At 37.1% G+C, this 25,658-nt stretch overlaps 1 protein-coding gene across 2 annotated transcripts in view; it reads right to left on the bottom strand.

Annotated features, from left to right (window-relative positions):
• Window positions 1–5,538: 5,538 nt before the first annotated feature.
• ME2 (malic enzyme 2) overlaps window positions 5,539–25,658 on the bottom strand; it is a 52,786-nt gene continuing 32,666 nt past the window's right edge. For both annotated transcript variants that reach the window (XM_003995198.5, XM_045042305.1), the window contains 5 exons: window positions 23,619–23,761; window positions 20,236–20,338; window positions 11,736–11,806; window positions 10,878–10,976; window positions 5,539–6,411 (listed from right to left, as the gene is read on the bottom strand). In XM_003995198.5, coding sequence (XP_003995247.1) covers window positions 6,244–6,411; window positions 10,878–10,976; window positions 11,736–11,806; window positions 20,236–20,338; window positions 23,619–23,761 — 584 coding nt within the window. In that variant the 3' untranslated portion in view covers window positions 5,539–6,243. The remainder of the gene's footprint in view (window positions 6,412–10,877; window positions 10,977–11,735; window positions 11,807–20,235; window positions 20,339–23,618; window positions 23,762–25,658) is intronic.

The following is a 25,658-nucleotide window of genomic DNA, read 5'->3' as shown; positions in this document are numbered from 1 at the left end:
AATGCATGATTCCCTTGAAATTAGTAATTCATGCTTGGGATGTTATCAAAGGGAACACAGTATCAATTGCAAAAATATGGTTTTAATTTCAGTTAATTTTAAAGGTCATTAGGCAAAGTATAATAAAACATTAGGCAGAAATGCTACTTTGTCAAATATTTAGCTAAAATAGGTCTCAGAAATTCCTTACTCCACACATACATTTTTATATTTCTACTTTTTAACTCTTAGCTTTTTCTCCCCGTCACTTTTTTTTTTTTAAGCAAGCTCCACACCCAATTCTGGACTTGAACTCATGACCCAAGATCAAGAGTCACATGCTCTACTGACTGAGCCAGCCAAGCACCCCAACTGTTCTCAGTTTTTAATGGAAGAAGTTACGCATATTATAGGCATATATACATGCCTATAATACAATAGTTATCAGTGTATCAAAATATCATTGCCTCAAGATATGGAAATATATCTCACAATTCAAATTCACATTGGCAGAGGCACCAAGTGTATAAGCATTATTGAAACTGTTTGGATAGCAGTGATAGCAATTGGTGGTTCTGGAAAGATTATCAAATCAAAAGTGTTAGTGAACTAGCTCTTGAGAATCTTTGATATAAGTTATCAAATTCAAAACCAAATCTTTTATGGTTACATCCAGTACTTAAAATGCTGAAGACTAACACAACAGTGTTATATTGTATTTGAGTTATATACGGGAACAAAGTAAAAATCAAGTAAACTGATAAAACACATTTAAAAGGACCTAAGTCTAATCTTAGAAGAACACGTGAGGAGTTTTCATCTGAAATAACAGTTCTTGGTGACAACGTATTTAAGATCCAGATAAAATCACCCGTCACAGAGGCCCTTCTTCCTTGAGAGGGGCTGAGGTTAAGAGCCCTGACTCTGCTACTCACCAGCTAGGACCTTGCGCAAAGCACTGAACCTCCCTGTGCCTGTGGCCTTTCTAAAACAGGTTCAGTGACAGGAGGTGATTTGCGAATGAAGTACGCTGACGCCTATTAGATGCTTACAAGGAGACCAGGTACTATCCATAAAATTGACTTTAGCATTATTTGCTAACTGTACATACCTAACATGTTGGTGACATTCAATGACTCTGTAGGAATCAATGACTTATTAGGATATACACTTAAAATCAGAAAAATGTACACTTAAAATGTACTGGGGAATATTTGTACATAAATATACAAAGCATCCGAAAGTCATCTGGCTTAATTTGTATGTTGTATGCAACTAAATTATGAACACATTTCCTCATCATGTATCATAATATATCGTGTTACTTTTCTGAGAGGCACCATTTTCCTTATCCAAGAAGGGAAATAATTATTGTTTTAAAATCTAATCACCAGTTTACCTGAGTAACTCCTGGCAAGAATTATGCACGAAGAGTCATGTCCTAATCAGGTCCGGCTGAATGTATTAAAATTTGAAACAAAGCATTGAGCTTTTACTCTGCTTCCATTAAAACATTCTCATTTCAGATGAGGGGGAAGTTGTCTATAGTCAAATTATCTTGGCTATTTTAAATATTAAATATGTTACTTTATTTAAGCTTGGCTGTAGAGGATTTATTTCATCTTAACATTTAGATGCACATTAAAGTACAAATCACAAATCAGTTGAGAGCCAACGTAGATAATGATTCTGTGTGCTCTCCTATAAAGTCAGCAATGTGCCAGTCCCTGAATATGTGTGGTCGTGTTTTGGATGGAAACACGATATTGGTGCTATTTCACTGTTTAGGGTAGTCCCTCTAAATGGAATCCCAGCAGAGAGCTTTGAGATTTCTATCAGTGTCCTTAAGTGTTATTTACACTCAACAGAGAGGACTCCATTTTGGTGACTTCAACAGAACCCTGGAGCTGTTCAAGAGTATGAAGTTCTTTTTGAAAGCTAATGAGTGGCTTGGGGAAAAAAGCTACAGGAGTATTTGGATGAAGTGTTCTTTCTAAGGCAAGACTTTTCTCACTCCTCTACCACCCGTTTGAGTTTTCTGAGTTATCTGAGGGCAGTAAATATATTATGTTCCGTGCCCCTTAATAATTATCCTTTGGTCTTAATTCATTAGCAACTTCTTTGCAAAAAGGAGAATGCAGAATCTTATTTCTGCAGAAGCTGATAATTTAAGGAAAGAAAAGACAAAGGATAAGTCGTATCATAAGGCAACCAACAGAGAAGAAACAATTACCCATTTCATTGCTAATCTTAAAAAAAATTTTTTTTAACATTTATTATTTTTGAGAGTGAGAGAGACAGAGCGTGAGCAGGGGAGGGGTAGAGAGAGAGGGAGACACAGAATCGGAAGCAGGCTCCAGGCTCTGAGCTGTCAGCACAGAGCCCGATACGGGGCTCAAACTCACAAACCGTGAGATCATGACCTGAGCTGAAGTTGGATGCTTACCCGACTGAGCCACCTAGGCGCCCCAGATAGCTAATCTTTTCATAAGTGAAAACTGGCTGCTAGGTTTTACTTAACAAGCACATTTAAAAACTATACTTCAGGGTTACCTGAGCGGGTCAGTTGGTTAAGCGTCTGATTTCAGCTCAGGTCATGATCTAACAGTTTGTAAGTTCAAGCCCTGTGTCGGGCTTTGCGGTGACAACATTGAGCCTGCTTCACATTTTCTGTCTCCCTCTCTCTCTGCCCCTCCCCTGCTCGCTCTCACTCTCTCTCAAAAATAAACAAACATTAGGACTTTTTCTAAAACTTAGAAAAATAAAAAAAAACTATACTTCAGAATTGAACAGTATTCTACTTATATATTTTCAGAAAAATCTGTTTAAAAGTTCTATATTAATTCCTGTCCTTATAAACATCCCACAAAAACTCTACATAAGTGGATGAAAACAATTACATGGAAGGACATAATTCCAGTTATCTTTTTTTATTTAAAAAAAAATTTTTTTTAATGTTTATTTATTTTTGAGACAGAGAGAGACAGAGCATGAATGGGGGAGGGTCAGAGAGAGGGAGACACAGAATCTGAAACAGACTCCAGGCTCTGAGCTGGCAGCACAGAGCCCGACACGGGGCTCGAACCCACGGGCCGTGAGATCATGACCTGAGCCGAAGTCGGACGCTTAACCGACTGAGCCACCCAGGCGCCCCATCCAGTTATCTTTTTTTATATAAAGAATGTACTATATGAGCACTAAACAAACTGCACATCACACTCAAAACTCTGGAAGAAAGCCACTCAATGCCTTCTCTGTGCCAGCAGCCTAGACATCACCTGGGAGATGGCAAGAAATACAGACTCTCAGGCCCCACCCCAGAGCCACTGCATCAGCGGGAGCCATCAGTTAGCTCTCCAGATAATTCAGATGTACACTTGAAGACGACGGTTGGGAGGCAGGGCACATGTGTGCCAGAATCCCCTGGGGACCTGCTGAAAATACACCTGCCAAGGCTGTCCCTGGTGGTCCAGGGGACCTGGAAGGAAGGGGCAGAGGCCTATGTATTGTAAAGAAGCTTCAGGGTGGAGGTGCCTGGCTGGCTCAGTCGGAGGAGTGTGCCACTCTTGATCTCAGGGCCATTAGTTCAAGCCCCACGTTGGGTGTAGCGATTACTTAAAATAAAAACTTAAACACACACACAAACAAACAAACAAAAAAGCTTCAGGGTGATTCTGAAGCAGCTTCCTGGTTAAGACATCATCCTTTAAAAAGATCTTAACCAAATCTCGAACATGTTCATCATTATACCCCTACTATTTACGCAGGCTGTTTCATACCATGGGTGCTGGTGCCAGATTAGACTGTGTTCTCACTTTCCCTACTGGGTAGTGTCTGACAGACTAAGCTTACAGAATTTCTTCTCTATTCAAAAGAATGAAAATGACTCTCCACTGAGGTTTTAAAAATAATTACCTTCTTGTTAGGTAACAGATTCCATAGAAGGTCTGAATGTTTGTTTCTTTTCCAATTTGATGCCATAATGCCACCAACCCCCTTCCACTATCCTAATAGCTCCTGGCTAGATTCTTAAAATTTTTTCTTCAAAGTACATCCAGTAATTGTTACTTTGTTGGTAAATACTACATGAGAATAGGTTGCTTTTAATATATATTCCAATGTATATTTATTAAAAGCAACCTGTTCTCATGTGTTACCAACCACTATTTTACTGGTTATATGTATATAATTTCTCTTTTAAATAAGCAGGCTATATACCAGTTGGCCTTGTTTTTTCCTTGAAGTATAATTTCCATGAAGACTATACTAGAAAAAAAAAAAGACTATACTAGACATATTTACTAAGCTTCGTAAAATTACTTTAATTCGGCATATGGTCCTGCCTTCAATAAGCACTAGGCAAAAAACAGGATTTGTAATTATTATGCTTGTAATGTTAAACTCAAGATAGTGTTTTGGGGGGTGATTTTGTTTTGACAAAGGTAACAGGAAAAACATAAACCTTTCATCTTTAACTAACAGAAACAAATTGTGACCTGGTTGCTTATTTTATAAAACAGATTTATTTAACACACTTCTGACTTCACTCACCTGTTAAATGGATTAATCAATTGCATTTTTCCATACTCCAAATGGCAATGCCATTTCAAGCATTCTTAAAATGTTGAATTATATTCAAAATTAGTATCAATCAATCTCTACCTATAGATAGAAGGAAATATGAGCATAATAATTAAGCCCTTTTTTCCAAGGACCGTGGAGAGAAATACCAAATAATGTCCACCCTCATACGAAGCTATGAATAACTTTTTGTAGTTAATATTCTAGAATGAGCATTTAAAAGTTCCTTCAAAGCAACTATGTTAGGCACACTTAAAGTAATACTACTAATTCTCAAAATGCTTTTGGGTTTTGCTTTAGATCTCTCCAATACAGGGGCACCTGGGTGGCTCAGTTGGTTAAGTGTCCAACTCTTGATTTCCACTCAGGTCATGATCTCAGGCTTCGTGAGTTCGAGTCCCATGTCCGCACTGACAAAGCGGAGTCTGCTTGGAATTCCCTCTTTCTCCCTCCCTCTCTGACCCTACCCTGCTCACTGTCTCTCAAAATAAACAAATTTAAAAAACCAAAAAACAACACCTCTCCGATACGCCACGTAAGAAAACTGGCTTCACTAGCCAATTGTTACCCATTTTAATTGGGATTAAAAATGGCATTTCCTGGTAAGAACACCAACCTTATTTATCCCCACTTAGATCTAAACTAATTAAATTAATTAAAAAATTAATTCCATCTTTAGTAGAGAGAGCTGTCACTAATGGTATTCAAAGGAATGTATCACAGAAACATTCCAAAATTATCTAAGTGATAAAGAGCACCATACTGGAATAGGGGATACAGCTTCTCCAGTTAAGTATGCTTCCTTTGGATGTGAAACATATGACTAATTTGTTAAGGGTCACATGATGTCACTTATAATTTATGCATTATATCCCTTCCTTTCAATCATCTAGAAATAAATAAAATGAAAATAGGTATTTTTCATCATAAGCAAACCTAAATTTCTAGTGGGCAATAAAATCGCATCATTGAAGCAAATTAAATTTAGGGTATTACCTTTATTAAATAAAAAAGTTACACTATGATTTTTATACACTATTGAAAACAATGACTATTTTGTTTATTTGTCTAAAGGCAGCAATACTTCCCACTTCTCTCTCATGATGTTAAAGCTTCAAATTAGGTCCAGAAAGTAAATAACAGGGTAGATTTTTCACATTTCTCTAGATTTATCAACTCGAAAGGGATTTCAGAGCATAAAGATAAAATGAGGCAGACAAAAAGAAGACTTGCAGATACTGACAGTTTGTCCTCAGAATTTGGTTAGATTTGGCTTCTTAAAATTCTATACTCCTATCCACAGAAGTAAATTTCGATTCTAGGGCTGGGGAGAGAAGATCATTATTATAATAGTAAATAGCGAATACTTTGGCAAGCAGGAATAAGAGCACAAGTGAAGACATTGATAAATACATTTGGAACATCTCTTTGATGTGGTATGAGCTACAAATCAGAATGAAAGCATTATGGTTATTTGATTGCAGGGTCCTGGTGGGCATTAACAATATAGCCAACACATCTACCCTCTACAGAAGTATAAATTCATGAAAAGAATAAGTCAAGCAAAGCGGTGGGGGAGAATAAAACACAGGAAAAAACCATAAATTTGAGAACATTCTCTCTTTTTGTCTGAAAAAAACGGTTTCCCTGAAGCATGGAAAGTATTTCTCAGTGGGTATGCTTCTATTCTGTTATCAGGGGAGGGCTTAAAGCAGATTCTGGCCAATCATAAACATCTGGCAGCAACGAATCATATTCACTTCGCCATATTCTTTCTCTAATGTACTTGGCCTTGTCCTCAGGTTCTGGGTATCGAAAAGCCATTTTGTTAGCATACAGGTATTCTGTAACCTGAAAAATAAGTAAGATTACTGTGTAGGCTCTGAATATCAACCTGATTGAGAGAAAAGGTACTATTCAAACACAGAGAAATGAATTTAGAAGAGCGACGTTTTTCTTTTTTCAAAATACAAGACAACATCACTTTGACTCATTTCAAACATTTGGAAACTATTAAAAGCTTAAAAGATGAAATAAAAATTATCTCCAATCTCACTGTAAGTCTGATGTGTTTTAAAGTCACCCCCCCCCAATTATTGGCATTTCCTTCATACTTCAATCTAACAAATAATTTTAAGCTCTACTCTGTGTCAGTCAAGTCGACCTACTTGGGTGGCCTGCCCAGCCCATGTCCTTCTCCCTATTTTAGAATGGGGTGTAGGAGACTCTACTTCCTACCCACAGGTGACTGGACTCCGGTGAAAACCTAACCCACAATGAGCCAGGTAGTTTTTGCTCTAGAATCTGGATTAAGAGACACAGAAATTATTATAAATCAGGTGTTGGGCACTGAACTGAAAGGTCAAGTAAAGTTAGGGCTGGGACTTACACATGGAAACTCACTACCACCATCATGGAGTGCCAACCATGTTCTATGTGCTTTACATGGACATTTCATTTAATCCTCACAAGAATCCTATGAGGTAAGTACTGATAGTATTATTTTCATTTTATATATGAAGACACTGAAGTATGAGGAGTTTAAGTAACTTGCCCAAGACAGTTAAAAGAGAGCTGAGTTTTAAACCCAAAGCATTCTGATTATAGATCCCAGGCCCTATACAGTTAAGCTAGATTACCTCCCACGTCACTTGGCTTGAATGGATTTCTGGTATTTGTAACCAAGTCACACACCATGACTGGTGATGAGGATAAACGCTCTGAGCCTCAATTTTGATGTAAAATGAGGTAGTACAAAAAGCTTCCTCACAGGATATAGCACAGTGCCTGTGAAATAGTCAATTCTCAAGTCACGGTTTCATTTTAACTTAAAAAACGATGTAGTGGCAAAGAGTAAAAAAATAAACAATTATGCCTTTCTCCTCCTAGTCTAGTTCCCATTCTAAATGGTGATCATTATTAAGTTTATTTCAGCTCTCTAAGAAAAAAACTTAACAAAAATGGAAGGTTATTAAAAATAAGCTTTCATCCCAGGGGCTCAACCTTCCTGTATTTTGCGATGAAAATATGTTTCAATTATTTTCTGGTCTATTGTAAGAAACATATTTGTACCCACGGAAAAGACCGGGGCAAGGCAGGAGATCAGAGTGAGTTCTCCTTGGTCAGGTAGGCATGCAGTAGGTGACTGGTAGCTATAAAGAGATGCTCAGTGGCTGTGGGTTGGGGTGGGGGACAGAAACAAAGCACTGCCTAGTCTCCTGATCCCTTGCTCTTAAAAAGGAAAGCCTCAGTGAAGGAGAAAATTCTCTACTCTAGGGAAGGGGAAGAGACATGATCTGGGGGCTGTACTCCTGTGCCAACTCCTAAACACAGGTATCTCCTATTTCATACGACCTTCCATCTGGGCACGACGGTAACCTCTTGACTGACTAATACGTTCCCAAATCTTTCCCACGTGTAATATCATTCTATAAATTCTAAAGCTGAACTCTTTCCATCCTAGTTCTGGGCTCTAAAATCCTCAGTTGTTTTGCAACAGTAAGGTATTCAGACTCTTTAGCCTGGCATTCATGTAGCTGTACAAGCTGGCCTTAAGATAACTTTCAAATCCTGTCTTATGCCATTTTCCTACCTATACTTTAGATTCCAGCTCAACTGGAGTGGTTGTTTTTATTTTTTAGGATTTTATTTTTAAATAATTTCTACACACAACCATGGGGCTTGAACTCATGACTCTGAGACCAAGAGTCGCACACTCTACCGAATGAGCCAGCCAGGTGGATTGGCTGTTATTTCTTAAACATATCATCCTTTACTCTAATTCCCAACCTTTGTTTAGTTCATGAGTACTAAAATAATGCAAAAATAACATTTATAGTCAAAGGGGTAAAAATCTTAGGATCATCAGTATACAGTCAAAAATGTGGTTGATAAATTCCACATCTAATCTTGATGTTTAAGAAAATTTTAGTAATCTGGGAATGAAGCCTACTTCTTTAAAAAGATGAAAGAATATTTATTTCAACCAAAAGCTAGTATCACATTCAATATTAAAATATAAGGATGTTCTTATCAACTGAGTTGCTTAAAACTGATCTTAAGGGTAAAAAAAAAAAAAGAGCAATACATATAAATTAATAATACAATTGCTTGCAATTGATTTAAAACTCAAAATTCCAAAAGAGTTAATTAAGAGACCATTAAAAGAATAAAAACTGGGGACGCCTGGGTGGCTCGGTAGGTTAAACTTCTGACTCTTGATTTCAGCTCAAGTCATGCTCTCCGGTTTGTGAGATGGAGCAGCACAGGGCCCATCTGGGATTCTCTCTCTTCCTCTCTCTGCCCTTCCCCAACTCAGACTCTCTCTCTCAGAATAAATAAACTTAAAAAAAAAAAAAGAATTAAGATTGTTCAACCGACTAGTTATCAAGTAAATTCATAAAAATTAATACCTCCCCTATGGCAGAAATGACTAGCAAGGAAACAGATATGGAAAGAAAAACTTTGTTCGTTATAAAGAACCCAAAATTTTAAATATCCAGGAAAATAAGTACTCAGCAATGTACCACATTTATAGAAGAAAACAACAAAATGATATTGAAAGACTTAAAAAAAAAGAGAAAGATTGTGGTGAGTGAAAAGAGACACTGATGGGGAAGAAGAGTCAATACTCAAAGACAACTGTACCAATTTGATTTATAAGTATGATAGTTTCATACGTAGTTGCAGGGTTTTCTTTGAACTCAGAAACTGATCGAAAAGTTCATCCAAAAAAATGCACAGTTTAAACAAATCCTAAAAAACCATAATGATGGGAAGGAACTATATAGTATAAAATAATACATATTATATATGCCACAATAACAATTATTTTTCTTAAGGTTTTAAGACTGTTTTTAAGTAATCTCTACGCCCAACTCACAACCGCCAGATCAGGAGTCACATGCTCTACCGACTGAGCCAGCCAGGCACCCCACATACCACAGTAATTTTAACAGTGCCTAGTAATAGGCCAATATAGTTAGCAACAGACTCTCAAGATATGAGGACTGTATGTTAATAAAAGGACCATTCTCCATTAATTGGTGCTGGGGCAACTGGTTACTCCAAAAAAAATGTTTCTCTATCTCACATCATATTCTAAAATAATTCTGAGGGGTTAAAAAGTTTTATGTTATTAAAACACGCAGGTAGATATTTATATGATCTTGGGAGTGGGGGAAGGCATTAACATCCATAAAGGGTGAAGAAACAATCCACAGAGTAGACACATCATTCCATAAAAAAAACTTTTGAAATATGGCATTCCACAAGTTAAAATAAATGGCAAACGGGAAAGAAAATACCTGCACCACAGCCAAGAGGAGGATCACGACATTTAATACATACCGAGCCTTTATAAGTTAGTATTAGAAAGAAAACAACCAGTACAATATAAAAACAAGCAAAAGTCGAGGTGACTAGGTGGCTGAGTTGGTTAAGCGTCTGACTTTGGCTCAGGTTATGATCTCACAGTTCATGAGTTCGAGCCCTGTGTCAGGCTCTGTGCTGACAGCTTGGAGCCTGGAATCTGCTTCGGATTTTGTGTCTCCCTCTCTCTCTGCCTCTTCCTCCCTCCCTCCCTCCCTCCCTCTCTCAAAAATAAATAAATGTTAAAAAAGATTTTTAAAAACAACGAGATATAATTCTCCACCTATTAAGTATCTATGATTAAAAAAACACTAAGTATTGGCAAAAGTGTGGGAAAACAGATGTATTTCATATCTAATATGTACAATGTAAACTGATAATTTTTTCCTGAAGATATATGATGGTAATTCATATCAGAAGCCTTAGCATAGTAATACGTTTTGTTCTTATGATTAGACATTTATCTTACACAATCACAAATGTGTGCAAAAATTTATCTAAGGATGTTCATTACAATATTTCTAACAAAATGAGAAATGCTTAAAGTCCAAAAATACAGAAATGGTTAAACAAATTATGATATACCAACAAAGAGAACACCATGCAGCATTATTAACAGTCATACAGGAGAATTACTACTGATTTACATGGGAAAAGGTTTACAATATACTTAATGGAGAAAGTGCAGTGAAGAACCAATTATAAAAACAGTCACAGGTGACTGCATGTGTGTGCAGATGTATGCGTGTGTTTGGGAAGAAGAAAGACTAGAAGATAACAAATCCAGAATAATAATGTGGGTTACATCCTGGCAGAAAGAATATGGGTCACCTAAAATTTCTTCTTTGTACTCTTGAAATGTTTCGAACTTGTCTCTGTAAACTTGTGCTACTTGCATAAGAATACGCCATTAAAATTTATGTGAGGAGGTATAAATTAATACTTACCTTAATAGCAATGTTAATAGAAACTTCCTGAATATCAGCAAGTGGTGGGTAAAGTCTCCCTTGAGCTAGCTCTTTATCTGTCAATTGATTTGCCAGTGCCTGAAGAGAAAGACAGCATTTTACTTTTGTTTAAGTAACACAGAATAAGGATCTAATAAAATGGGAAAGGGGCTTGGGGAGCAGTAAATCATACAGGTAGCATAATCCTCCTTACTTTTATCAGGAATATGCTTAAAGCACTGCAGAAATTAAAACTGTTCACCACTAAACAATGAATAACCAGATTTAAAGGCTTATTGACAAATTCTTCTTAACACATACAAAGTTTGGCATAATTACAACAGCTGCTATGAAAACAGACATTAAAATTTGTATTAACACGAGTTCTTCAAAACTCATATTGCAGTCTGGCGCTCCAAAAGGCCAGCACACTCCAAATAAACCAGTATTTGTCCATTAAAAAAATGAAGGTGCCATAGTATATCACCTTCAGATGTATATACTACATATATATGTATATTCACTACACATACACACACACACACATATACACACTATACATATACTATACAGGTACAGTACATGTCATAAGTATGAAAGGATTCGTAACTTGCAATCAAACATCTAAAACATCATGATAAAAATGAATTTTATGCAAACGTAGATGGGCAAGTCACAAAATCAACAGATGAAGAACTTCCTTTCCATTCATAAGGCAGATTTGACCCATTCTCTATCTCTCTGATTTTAATTAGGATCCATTCATCTTTATAACTCATCCTTTATAAAACAGCCAAACAATATTTAGTATGTGTGCTGCCGAAGTGAGCACTGCCAAACACTATTTAAAGCATTTACCTTTGCAGCTTCTAGGAAAACATGGTCACTAATATGCCGGGTATTACAGAGAATAACAGCTAAAGCCACACCTAGAAAACATTATAAATAGTTTATTTAGTAAGGTCACTTTTCAAATTACGAAAGGAGACAAATAAATTCCCACACTTAAAGCAAATTAATGGTAACCCACTTCCCCCAGACGGACCCCCAAAACAAAGCAGCCAAGAGAAAACAGAAATCTGAGAGTTAAAAATCAAGTGATCTTTGTTAACTGTTACAATTCTTATTTACCAGAACAATTTTAGAAATAGCAAATGGCTTTTCTCAATTTAACAGTTAGCAAAATTACAACGCATACAATTCATCAACACTTGTTACAAGAAACATCAATCCCCAGCCCACCTCTAAACACCTTTCCACTTCTTAGACGTTACTATGGACTTCTATAGAGGCAATTACTTCCCATTCTTTTAGTTGATTATTTTAATGTTTCTCTCTCTCACTCTTCAACAGCTTGCTTGAATTTCTCCTGACTTCTGAGTTTTAGAGATCACTGATTCCTCCCTGCAGGAAATACGGGTGTTGGCTTTCCTTCACATTTCCAGCCTCCTCCCTTCTTCCCACATGGTTAGGGCACAACTTTGGCTGAACCAATATTGTTTATGTTATTAGGACTTCATAAGTGTTACTTGCAGCTGAGCCATTATTAACACCCTGTCATGATTATTTCTCCTCTCCTGCATAACCTTTTGTCTTCCCTGAAGTTACTGTCCGGCTGTTCTCCTTGTTTTAGATTTTCTGTACTTAAAATCACTTCATCCTGAAACACTCATTCAACTGCCTAAATCACGAAGTGTTTCAGCTCCCGGACATAGTTTCTTCTTTCATCCTCTAGAAGAAACCTGTGCTGAAGCTCCCATCTGGTATGGCTGCTATGCATCCCAGACACAGAGTTGGCATCCTGGAAAAACCCCGATTTTCATGGGGACTCCCTTTGCTTCTGAGTTCACTTCCTAAATCCCACTTCTTCCTAGTTGTTTGTTACTTCTCTTTTTGGTAGGATACATTCTCCTGTAGTTTTCTGAAGATGCTCCCTCTCCTCTCCCCTCCTTTTTTCTACTACTTTCTACTTATTTGATAGTTTCTTTGGGTTTACAATTCTAGTTTGGAAATAATTTCCTATCAGAATTGTAAGCATTATTCCAACACCTTCTAGCTGCCAGCTAGATTGAGCTGATTGAGAAATCAGTGCCAATTTGATTCTCGATCCTTTTCAGTAATTATCTTTTAGCTGCATCTCAGGAAGTATTAGGATCTTTTTTCATACCGAATGCTCTGTAATTTCCCAGCGATGTGCCTTGAGGTTCATGACTTTCACACACCACGTTTGGCACTCAGTGGGAGGGCCTTCCTATCTAGAAACTTGGATCTTTCAGTTTGGGGAACTGTTCATGAAGTTTTTCATCTGTTGTCTTTCTAAAATTTCTATTTTCTGATATTGTACTTCCGGGACTAGTCTGCTAATTATCTTCTTTTATTTTCCACCCCTTGTTCTTTGCTCTATTTCTAAGTGACTTCCTCAGCTTTTTCTTTCTTTCTTTTTTTTAATGTTTATTTATTTTTGAGAGCAAGTGGGAGAGAGGCAGAGAGAGACAGAGACCCAAAATCCTGAGCTGGTTCTGTCCTATCAGCACAGAGCCCAAAATGGGGCTTGAACTCATGAACTGTAAGATCATGACCTGAGCCGAAATCAAGAGTCAAACGCTTAACCAACTGAGCCACCCAGAAGCCCCCTTAGCTTTTTCTTATAATCCTTCTGCTATCAAACTTTTCATTTTCAAGCACTCATTTTTGTTTCTAATTAAAAAAAATAAAATTCTGTCTTGTTTCTGGAACATAATATTTTTGTCTCCATTGATAGTTTTTTAACTTTCCTTCTCCCCACCTAATCCCTGCTTCTTTCTAAAAGGCTTTTTTTTTTTTTTCTTGTTTATTTGGTCTCTTTTATGAAATACATTGTTCATATAAGAGATTTTCCTCAGCTGATTAGTAATCTTTGAGTGTTTCTCATATGAGCGTTAGGCACTAGAATGATGGTAGCTCTGAGGTGAGGATGGGGTTTGCCCACTCCGAGAATCACTGCGGTGGCTTGGCTTTTAATCACCCTACTTTATGGCACCTCTGTCCTCAACTGTGTCTGGCGTCTTCCAGTCTAGAAATTCTCAGTTTTACACTATTCAAAAGGTATCCCAACAGTCTTCACCAGAGTGGGGAAGCACAGTTATCTAATTACCCAAGGATGAGAAGAAAATCAGGTGGTTAATAGCTTCCTTATTTAATCCAGCCTCTAGATAATATATATATTTTAGAAAGTAGAGCATTTGTTCTATCTACAGTTAATGTTGTTACTTAAATATCTGGGGCAAGATCTATAGTCTTCTTATATTTTTCTTTTCGATTCCACATTCCTTTTTTTCCTCTTTATTCTTGACTTTCAGATTTTTAAAAAAAATTTTTAAAAATATTTTATTTATTTTTGAGAGGGAGAGTGCAAGCGGGGGAGGAACAGAGAGAGAGGGAGACTCAGAATCCGAAGCAGGCTCCAGGCTCTGAGCTGTCAGCACAGAGCCCCACACGGAGCTCAAACTCATGAACTGCGAGATCATGACCTGAGCCAAAGTTGGACGCTTAACTGACTAAGCCACCTAGGCTCCCCTCAGATTTTTAAAAATCATTTCATTTCCTCCTCAAAGGTTCTCTCACCATAGCTGGGAAGTTTTTCTAGTCTTCTAGTGATTATCCTAAAATTTATAACATGCACCTGTATGAAAATTCTACGTCAATCTCTAATTTACCCTCCTGACACAAGGCAAGTCCCTCATAACAGTTTAACTCTACTTAACCGACAAGCTATGTATTATTGTTGCTCCTTTCAAGTAAATCTTTTTCCTCTGGCTGCATTCAGTCTTCACTTTGTTGTTGTCTGCTAAAGCCTCACAATGATGTTCCCGGATGTGGCCTTTTTATTTATCCCACATGGGTTTCACTGAGCATCCTGAATATGTGTATTGACATCATTCATCAGGTTCTAAGAAATTCTCAGCCATGAAGCCTACCAATATTGCCTCTGATTCATTCTCATGCCCATCTTCTAGGGCTTCAATAAACCACATCAATTAAAGATATGCATCTGTTTTTCTATATTTTCCTCTTTGTTTGGTCTCTGTATCATTTCTTCTGGCCTATCTTACCATTTAATTCTCTTTGCTCTAATCTGCTATAAGCCCCATTCACTGAGTTCTTAAAATTTATTTTTCAATGTTAGAATTTAGTGTTACTTGGCTGAATTTTTTGAATTTGGTTTTATCTCCATAAACTAATACTAAGCATATTTGCTTCAGAGCACCTGTTTGATATCTAGAATTCCAGAGTTTTCCTGTTGTTTCTGCTCCTTTTGCCTTGTGCTGTCTTATCTCTTTACATGAATTTTTAACTGGGAGTGTATTTCAAAATTTGTGAAAGGAACTTGAAGACTAGGGTGGTGTTACCTTGTTCCACAGAAGATTTCTGTTTGCTTCTGCCAGGCACGTGTGGATGCCGGTAGGCCAGAATAAAGGCCTGAGGTTTTCTAGATCATTCATGTGATAGTGCAAATATACCCCTATTCCAAGGTACAGCTTTAGGGTTTCGGCCACTAGTGGTTCACTAGAATCCCTTCCTTGGCAGGTGCCGGATGCGAACGCTGTTCTTCCCTTTGTGGAAAGTACTGCTTTACTGCTCAGCCACTTCTTGCTGATCAGAGAGTGCTTCCAGCGTAAGACTCCTTCACATGCTGGTTTTCTGAGCTCTAGTTCTCTCCCTAATCTTGACCCAGAATTCCCTGAGATCAAGAGTTGCATGTTCTACTGACTGAGCTAGCCAGGTGCCCCACAAAAAAACAAAAAACAAAAAACAAAAAACAAAAAACTTTTGAATGAATGAATGCCACAGAAATCCCCCCCATTACAGTCAACATTTTGTTAGCCTTTTGACTATTTTCAGGTTTTATTTTTGTTGTTATTTCATCCAGTTATAATTACTGGACTAGGTAATTCAAACATTATTGGAGCCTTACATGTTTACTTGCTTTATAAACAGACTTTTGTCTTCTTGTTTTTTTTTTTTAAATCATTTTATTTCTCATCCGTCCTCACCACTTCAAGTTGTTTTTTTTTTTAATGTTTGTTTATTATTTAGAGACAGAGATAGGGCATGAGCATGGGAAGGGCAGAGAGAGAGGGAGACAGAGAATCCAAAGCAGGTTCCAGGCTCTGAGTGGTCTGCACAGAGCCCAACATGGGGCTCGAACTCACAAACCTTGAGATCATGACCTGAGCCAAAGTCGGACGCTTAACCAACTGAGCCACCCAGGCTCCCCTGTCTTCTTGTTTTAAAGCCCGTTTTTACCACCACTACCAATTTATTTTTACTTCTATATTTACAGTGCTAATAATGGTTATTAATAAAGTTAGGACTTTGTAGTGCTGTATAAAATAATCAATTGCCAAATTCCTTACTAGTTAAATAAGATACAGAAAATGACTTTGTTAAAATGAACAGAAAGGTATTCTTTTCCATGTTCTTATGCTTTTATGCCACAGAAATATTGTTGGATAGAACAGATTGATTTTGAATATTATCAAGTTCGAGAAAGAGATCACTGGTGATGGGAGAGTTTCTACTACAGATACTAGGTCTCCAGAGATAAGCAGGGTAGACCTCTAGACATAAAACTGCCACACGGAAGGAAAAGGAGGAAAAGCGCTGGGATATTCACAGGCTAAAAGTCTTTGACAACAGTTGTAACATGCTTGCTTGATGCCAGCCCATGTACACTAAAAACCTACCTGTCATGAAATCTTAGAGCCTGCTCTCAGCTCTTCAGGGAGAGGCCCACAAGGAGAAAGACACACGTACAAGGGAAATTCAGATCAAATCCCTATTTTACTAAACATAGTCTCTCCTTAAAATGAATGAACTAAGGATCACCAGGAATTTATAGAAAATGAACAGCACAAAAGAAGAAATATTTAAAAGAATCTTAGCCCTTAGGAGACATTTGAAGGGATACTGCAACCTTTAAAAAAAAATAAAAGTGGATATTAAAAAAAAGAGTGATTTTAGGACAAGAAAAAGGTATTGGGAATAAAAAAGGTATTTGAACCTACTAAACTGATGACATGTGATATTTAACACTGTTAATTTCATGTGGTTATGATACTAGTACTATGGTGATATTTAAATTAAAAAATTACTTTTTCAGAGATATATACTGAAGTAGTTATGAACAAAATTATATAACATCTCTGATTTGCTTTAAAATAACCCAGTGAGGAACGCACGGGTGGGAATATATGGTTACCTGTTGATAACTGCTGAGGTGTGGGAGACTGGAGCATGGAACTTTGTTCTTCCCTCTGCTTTTGTGTATGTTTGAAAATTCTTATAATAAAAAAGATTTTGGGGTTTTTTGGTTATTTTCATTTTGTTATATATTTGGTTATATATAATATTTATTTTATATTGTTATTGTTATTTTATCTTAAGCAGGCTCCACACCCCATGTGGGGCTTGGACTCACGACCCTGAGATCAAGAGGTGCATGCTCTACTGATTGAGCCAGCCAGATGCCCCACAAAAAAAGACTTGAAACATACACTAAAAGAGCTAAAAACAGATGAATGAATGAATGAATGCCACAGAAATCCCCCACATTACAGAATAAAAAAGGCAGAGGTGAATATATGAAGTAAAATTTACAACTCAAGAACAATAGAGGGATTTGACCCCGGTCTAACATAAGTTCTGTAAGAGGAAAACAGCAACAACGGAAAGGAAAAATGAGAAAGAAACAAAAAGTTACAAAAAATCCTTTGGAAAAGATATAGTGAACTGGCCCACACACATACATGCATAATAAATGGAAATTAAGCCTAAACCTGGATGCATCCTGGTAAGCTTTCAGAAATCCAAAGAGAAAATTTTAAATATTTTTAGGAAGAAAAAGCTAGTATTGCATGAAGAAATGAGAATCTTAATGACATCAAATTTCTCAACAGCAACACTGGCCACTAGAAGCAGAAATATTTTCAAAGATCTGAGAGAATGGACTTTCAGTCTACAAATCTCTACCCAACCAAACTATCAAGTGAGAAGACAAAATAAAGACATTTTAAGATACGTAAAAACTCGGGAACATTTCATCCATGCTCAATAAAAACACTAACTCAAAAATGCATTCCAAACAGTGAGACCAAGACAGAAATAGGACACATGCGTGTGAGAGAGGACAATAACATGGGGCACAAGAAGTAGTCAACTGTGGAGCACGATCTAGGAGAAACGAAGAAACCTAACAGGAAATTAAAGAAAGATTCCCTATACTTGACACCTGAAAGACTTTCGAGTTTCAAACATTTTGTAATATAGAATTATGTATTCAAATCATACTTGTTTAGACATAAATGATCTATAATCATGTAATTTTAAAATCAATCCATAGACAAAGCACAGAAAACAACAGAACATAATGTAAATGTCCAAAAACCCTCTCTACAGTGTAGAAATACTAACTGACCAAAATTGAGAGATGGAATAAGAACAGATAAGAAAGCTAAGTACCAGATTTTTCAACTGTGGCAAACTAATAAAAACGGTCTTGGGGTGGCTGGGTGGCTGTCAAAGTTAAATGTCCGACTTTGACTCAGGTCATGATCTAGTGATTCTTGAGTTCAAGCCCCACGTCAGGCTCTGTGCTGACAGCTCAGAGCCTGGAGCCTGCTTCAGATTCTCTGTCTCCTTCTCTCTTTGCCCCTCTCCCACCCACACTCCTGTCTCTCTCTCTCTAAGATAAAGATTAAAAAATTAAAAAAAAAAAGTCTTAAGTTGTTATCAAAAGGTCTTTAAATATGTTCTATAAAAATAAAGGTAACTACTCTAAAAACTAAAAATAGTAATACAAATTCAGAGGTATAGAGAAGCAGCAAGGTATTAGGAGGTATGTGGACACTACTATATTTTACAGTTGGGAAGTTCATACATACTGTCTATAGCTGGAATCAAGATAAGGGAAGTGTATCAGTGATGATGGTAACCATCAGAAAAACTCAAAGCAAACCACTGACAGTGGTTATAGCTGAGAAGTATGATAACGAGGCACCAAGAGAACACATGGGCTCTTTCCATAATTTGGCTGTTGTTGATAATGCTGTTATAAACACCGGGGTGCACGAATCCCTTTGAATTAGTATTTTTGCATTCTTCGGGTAAATACTAGTAGTACAATTGCTGGACCGTAGGGTAGTTTGATTTTCTACTTTTTGAGGAACCTCCACAGTGCTTTCCAGAGTGGCTCTACCAGTTTGCATTCCTACCAATAGTGCAATGGGGTTCCCTTTTCTCCATATTCTCACCAACATCTATTGTTTCTTGTGTTGTTGATTTTAGCCATTCTGACAGGTGTGAGGTGATACCTCATTGTGGTTTTGACTTGTCTTTTCCTGATGATCAGTGATGTTGAGCATCTTCTCATGTATCTATTGGCCATCTTCTTTTGAAAAGTATCTATTCATGTCCATTTTTAAATTGGGTTGTTTTTTGGGTGTTGGGTTTTATACATTCTTTACATATTTTGGATTCTAACCCTTTATCAGATATGTCATTTGCAAATATCTTCTCCTATTCCATAAGTTGCCTATTGACTGATGAATGGATAAAGATGATGTGATACACACACACACACACACACACACACACACACACACACACACAGGAGTATTACTCAGCCATAAAAAAGAAATGAAATCTTGCCATTTGCCAACAACATGGATGGAACTAGAATTATGCTAAGCAAAATAAGTCAGTTAGAGAAAGACAAACACCATATGATTTCACTCATCTGTGGAATTCAAGAAACAAAACAAATGAGCAAAGGGGAAAAAAGAGAGAGAGAGGCAAACCAAGAAACAGACTCTTAACCATAGAGAACAAACTGATGGTTACCAGAAGGGAGGTGAGTAGAGGGATGGGTTAAATAGGTGATGGGGATTAGGGAGGGCACATGTCATGATGGGTACCCGGTGTTGTATGGAAGTGTTCAATCACTATATTGCACACCTGAAACTAGTATTACACTGCATGTTAAGTGCAATTTAGATAAAAACTTAAAAAAAAAAAAAGGAGGTACCAAAGGGAGACAAAGAGGCTTAAATAATTTTAAAACATTCTGTTCCTTCTGCATTTTTATATACCATGTAGTACATGATTTCTGTAATAAAAACAAATTTAATGAACAATATGAATACATTTATAGGGTAAATAAAGCAAGTTGGATTTGCTGAATTCCTTGAGTTTACCTGTACAAACATACCAAAATTCTGTAAACACTATTATTCATTTTATTCTTAAATTCTAAGGAATTTGAAGAACTAGTTAATGTAATTAACTATTGATCTTTAACATAAATAACGGTGGCGTTTACCTGGAAAAATATATACATTGTTTCCTTGGCCTGGTGTAAATACTTGCCCGTCATTGAGTTTCACTGGCTCAAATGGACTGCCACTGGCAAACAAACACCTTCCCTGTTAAGAAATGAAACAACTTCAATTTGTAACTTCATTTGGACTAAAATATTGAGGTGAATCAGAACAACGAATCAAAACAAAGTTAGATCCTGTACTAAAACAGACCAATATATTCTTTGTGAACAGACATAATTTATTATATAACATAATACTTCCACTAAAATTCTTATTCGATGGGTGCCTGGGTGGCTCAGCTGGTTAAGCGTCTGACTCTTGATTTTGGTTCAGGTCATGATCTCATAGTTCACGGGATCGCGTCCCGCATAGGGGTCTGTGATGACAGTGCAGAGGCTGCTTGGGATTGTCTCTTTCCCTTTCTCTCTGCCCCTCCTCCTGCTTGCTCGCGCTCTCTCTCTCTCAAAATAAATAAATAAATAAATATTTAAAAAATTCTTATTAGAATGATGTGTGTGTGTGTTTTTTTTTTAATGTTAGAGAGAGGCAGAGAGAGAAAGAGCACAAGTAGGGGAGAGGGCAGAGGGAGAGAGGGAATCTGAAGCAGGCTCGACATTGGGGTTTGATCCCATGACTCTGGGATCATGACCTGAGACAAAATCGAGAGTCAGACACTCAACCGACTGAGCCACCCAGGCACCCCTAGAATGAGGTTTCATGCATCACACACGTTCAAGTAAAGTTGAAAACTGCCCATTAATAAACTAAAAATCCTGACACTTCTTTTTCCTTTTAAAATGTAGATGGGCCAACAAATGCTATCCTGAATAATAAAGATTGCTATAAACACCTGTGAATGAAGTGGAACACATCAAAAATTAAATTGTGACCACTGACTGTCCATCTGCTGTTTTTTGGCTCTGTTCCAGGTGCTTTCTATGAGTTAACTCAGTATAGCCTGTGTAAGAAACCTTCTGGGATTATCATCTCCATCTCACTGATATATAAAAAAAAAAAATCTCATAAAACTATGGCTTAGATGTCCAAGTGCTTTGTAAAAAGTCACGCATCACAACTGCAACAGTTACATTTGAATCCAGACTTTTTTTTTTTTTTATAACTCTAAAGCCCATGGTCTTTCCATTCTGCTATAATGCCCGAATTATGCAGTTCACACAAAGGTGTATGGTATACCCACACTATTACCCCAGAAAAATATGGCATGTTGCCTTGTTGAAGAAAAATAAATCTCCAAATCTGTTGTGTCACTTCTAGTACTATGCTCAACAATGGTATACAATGTTACTAGCATATTCAATATTTCTTTAAAAAAATTTTTTAAATGTTTGTTTATTTTTGAGGGGGTGGGGAGGAGAAGGGGCAGGGAGCGAAAGGGAGACACAGAATCTGAAGCAGGCTCCAGGCTCTGAGCTGTCAGCACTCTGACACAGGGCTCAAACCCACAAACCGTGAGATCATGACCTGAGCCAACATCAGACGCTCAACTGACTGGGCCACCCAGGCACCCTGAATATTCACTATTTCTAAGAGAGAATTAGATGCCCATGAAATTGAAGAGCACCTGAAAGTAAATTTGTAAATCCTTTCAATATCATTTCCCTGTGCCAAATCTTACCTGCCCCACTCCTCCTTGGCAAAAAAAACAAAACAAAACAAACAACGATAATCTATCTTGGAATACTTGAGGTATGACTAAAGTTGATCATGTTTAATCAGCTACTTGGATTAAAGAAAAGGAGATTTATAGAAAACTAAACTATCTCCACACAGTAGGATGGACAAACTGACATGGCACCTGAACACTGGGCAGAATAAGAAGCGTTTAGACAACGCTATTGTCTTCTTTTCTCTAGATCTAAAAATGTGTATTATACCGTTATACCAATGGTGTAATGATTATTCTTTGATGTATAGTGGATCCTCAGATTTAACACTCAAGAATTTGACCCTTTGGATCATATGAGCAGATACTTGTAACTGGGAATATAACCCTGTGGCAGTGTTAAAGAATTCAAAAGAACTAAATCTTAAACAATTTGGATGGAAGTAAAAATTTGTTCCCAACAGCTGTCAGATGACTGAGAACAATGGCCCTCATAAAGACAAACACTGACAGTGAAGATGCGTTTGAAGAGGGTAAAAAGAATTGTTTTATGAAACGTGAGGGCAAGAAAGCAGAATTTATTTATGAACTGACTATTCCTATAATACATCTTTGTACGTCTGTGTCACTAAATAATTAGAAAAATAATCAAACAGAAATTCTACAAAGAAAAATACAATAAAATTAAGAATCTAACAGCAGATTAGCATAGCTTAAAAAAGAATATGCCAACTGGGAGATAAAGTCAAAGAAAATCACCAGATTAAAACACAGTATGCAGACAGGATGGTGTATATATAAACTAATGTAGTAGATATAAGAGATATGGTGAAAAGGTCTGACAATCACACAACTGGAGTCCCACAAGAAGAGAGAGAGAAGGCAGCCAAATCAGAGATACTGCCAAGAGACCACAAGAGAGGGCAGCATCAAGATAAAGAGCTCATAGTCCCAGGGGGAATAAATACAAAGAAAAACACACCCATGCCCAATGTGGTAAAACCCAAGACAAAATGGTATATCAAAAGGAAAACAAATCAGAAAACAAGAGAATAATATCTTCAAAGTGCTAAAATAAAGTCCCTGTCAACTTTTACTTCTATGCACAGTGAAAATATCCTTCAAAATGAAGGCAAAATAAAGCAATTATCAAGAGAATTCATCAGACCCACACTCAAGGAAAGTTCTTCTGGTAGAAGGAAAACGATCCAAGATAAAAGCACACACATACAGGAAGGACAAAATGGCAACAGAAGATATCAAAATGTATCGAAATGAATATTTTGTGTTTAGAATCATAATGTCTTTTGGGGTTTAAAACATAGGGAGAGTTAAAATGCACAACAATGGGGCCCCTGAATGGCTCAGTTCGTTAAGCATCTGACTCTTAATATCCGCTCAGGTTGTGTACTCGCCATTTTGAGATTGAGCCCTGCAACAGGCTCTGCATTCAGTTGGGCTCTGCACCTGCTTGGGATTCTCTTACTCCCTCTCTCTCAAAATAAATAAATAAACATTAAAAAAATAATAATAAATAAAACACACAAGACCCACAAGACATGAGGGTATTAAAATGGAAATATAAGGTAATTGCTTTCAAGAATTCAAACAAGCAATAATATCAGAATTTGACAATCCATGGGTGCATACTGGAATCTCTAGAGTAACCATGAAAAGAATTATACAAGAATGTATAACTAACAGGCTACTAGAGGGAAAATAATAGACAAGACCAATTCATGTAGTTGTCATCAGTACCTCTGTAAGTGTATATGCTTCTTCAGCTGTGCATTCAGCCTTTGCTGTAGGATTGCTCAATGCAAATATTACAGGCCTTTCGTTGATATCAGCCATGGCTTTGATTACATCAGGGGTAAAAAGCCGGCCAGCTCCTGCAACTCCTATGACATATAAAGGGGGGGGGGGAGCAATTTCATTATAGTTAAAATAAAACAATTCTTATCAACATCATTTCTACAATAGGTTTAATACAACAAAAGCACAGGTAAACTCCCATCACAAAGACAGATTTTGTATAGCTAAGAAAATGCCATGGGAACAAAATCTTGAATCTGAAAACAACAATAAAATTCTAAAAGCTTTCACTGAAATACTCAGTTTGCCCCAAAAATAGTGAATTGCAGGAAATAAGAGTATGAGAGTACCTCCAACTCTAATTACGAAGATAAAACTTGCTACAACATGGAGGAACCCTGAGGACATTATGCTAAGTAAAATAAGCCAGTCACAAAAGGACAAACGCTGTAGGATTCCACTTACATGAGGTACCTAGAGTAGTCAAATTCATCAATACAAAAAGTAGAACGGTGATTGCCAGGGGCTGGGGGCAAGTATTTGTTTAATGGGTATGGAGTTTCAGTTTTGTAAGACGTGGAGTTCTGGAGCCTGGCTGCACAGCAACGTGAATGCACCTAACATATCCAACTGTACGTTTAAAAATCGTTATGATGGCAAATTTTACATTATGTGTATTTTACCGCAGTTACAAATGAATTTTAAAAAGATAAAAACTTGCATCTCAAATGTTATACTTTCAAACTCCGGTATTCATTACAAAATACCAGAAATTCAGAAGGGATACCAAATCATCTTGACTAAAGCAATCTATTTTCTTGATGGAATTTAATGGTCTTTTTATTAAGCTCCTATACTGTATTAGGCCTCTGGGATATAAAAATGAGTATAACGCTGCTTATAATTGAGAAAAAAAACAAGTAAAGAGAAAATGAGAAAACCTGTAACAGGTGCCAACAAGTACGCACTGTTAAGAGGAGGACCCGGCCCATGACAGGACGCTGGGGATGACCAAGCAGTGCCTCAGCTGAGTACTCTTCCAGTTCATCCAGTAAAGAGACTTTAATAGTCAAAATAATTAATTTTCAATTCTGTTTTATAAACTGATATGTAATAAAGAGAAATACTCATCTGGAGACCAAAGTTTTAGCACCTGCTCTGTCACTCCTGGATATATGAAATATTCATAAATCTTGGGCAGGTTGTTTAACATCTCCATGCTTGTTTTTCCTATGTACAATAGGAATTTATATTCAGTGTTTCTCCATGTGGAGGTGTGTGAACATATTTTTAGGAGTCCGTGAGTTCTAAAATAATTAAACCTTTAAAATTTTTGTTTTCTTGACCCTCCAGAGATAAACTGAATGGACAGATTCTTAGGTTTCCAAATAGGGTTTTGAGAGAAGTTGGATGATCGTCAAGATGTCCTCTTGCTCTAAAACAATTATGAGTTCTAATCAATGAAGAAGCTAATGGCCATAGAAACTTACTGTTTGTGACTGGTTTACTATTTAAAATTCTACAGGGCCTCTTCAAGAAAGTGATAAAATTATTTAAAAATTATAGGTTCAAATCTTACAGCTGTATACGAAGTGAAATTGCTCCTCTTTTAAAAACTTTTACATTTTCGGGGCACCTGGGTGGTTCAGTCAGTTAAGCATCCGACTCTTGATCTTGGCTCAGGCCACGATCTCACAGTTCATGAGTTTGAGCCCCAAGTCGGGCTCTGCACAGATGGCGTGGAGACTGCTTGGGATACTGTCAATCTCTCTCTCTCTCTGCCCCAACCCCTCGTGTTTTCTCTCTCTGCCTCTCTCTCAAAATAAATAAATAAACTTAAAAAAAAAAAGACTTTTACATTGTCTGCTATGAACTCAGTGCCATTCTGGCATAGTCGGATGTCAGCTATGCAATGCCTGACTTTCACAACGTACCAAAGCTTTCTGCTTTGTTGCCAATGCAAAGCTTTGACTCTGCATAGGA

Source organism: Felis catus, chromosome D3 (genome assembly GCF_018350175.1).
Source record: "Felis catus isolate Fca126 chromosome D3, F.catus_Fca126_mat1.0, whole genome shotgun sequence".
Lineage (NCBI taxonomy): Eukaryota > Metazoa > Chordata > Mammalia > Carnivora > Felidae > Felis > Felis catus.
Note: the sequence above shows the minus strand (reverse complement) of the source record. Positions and strands in the feature narration are given on the sequence as shown.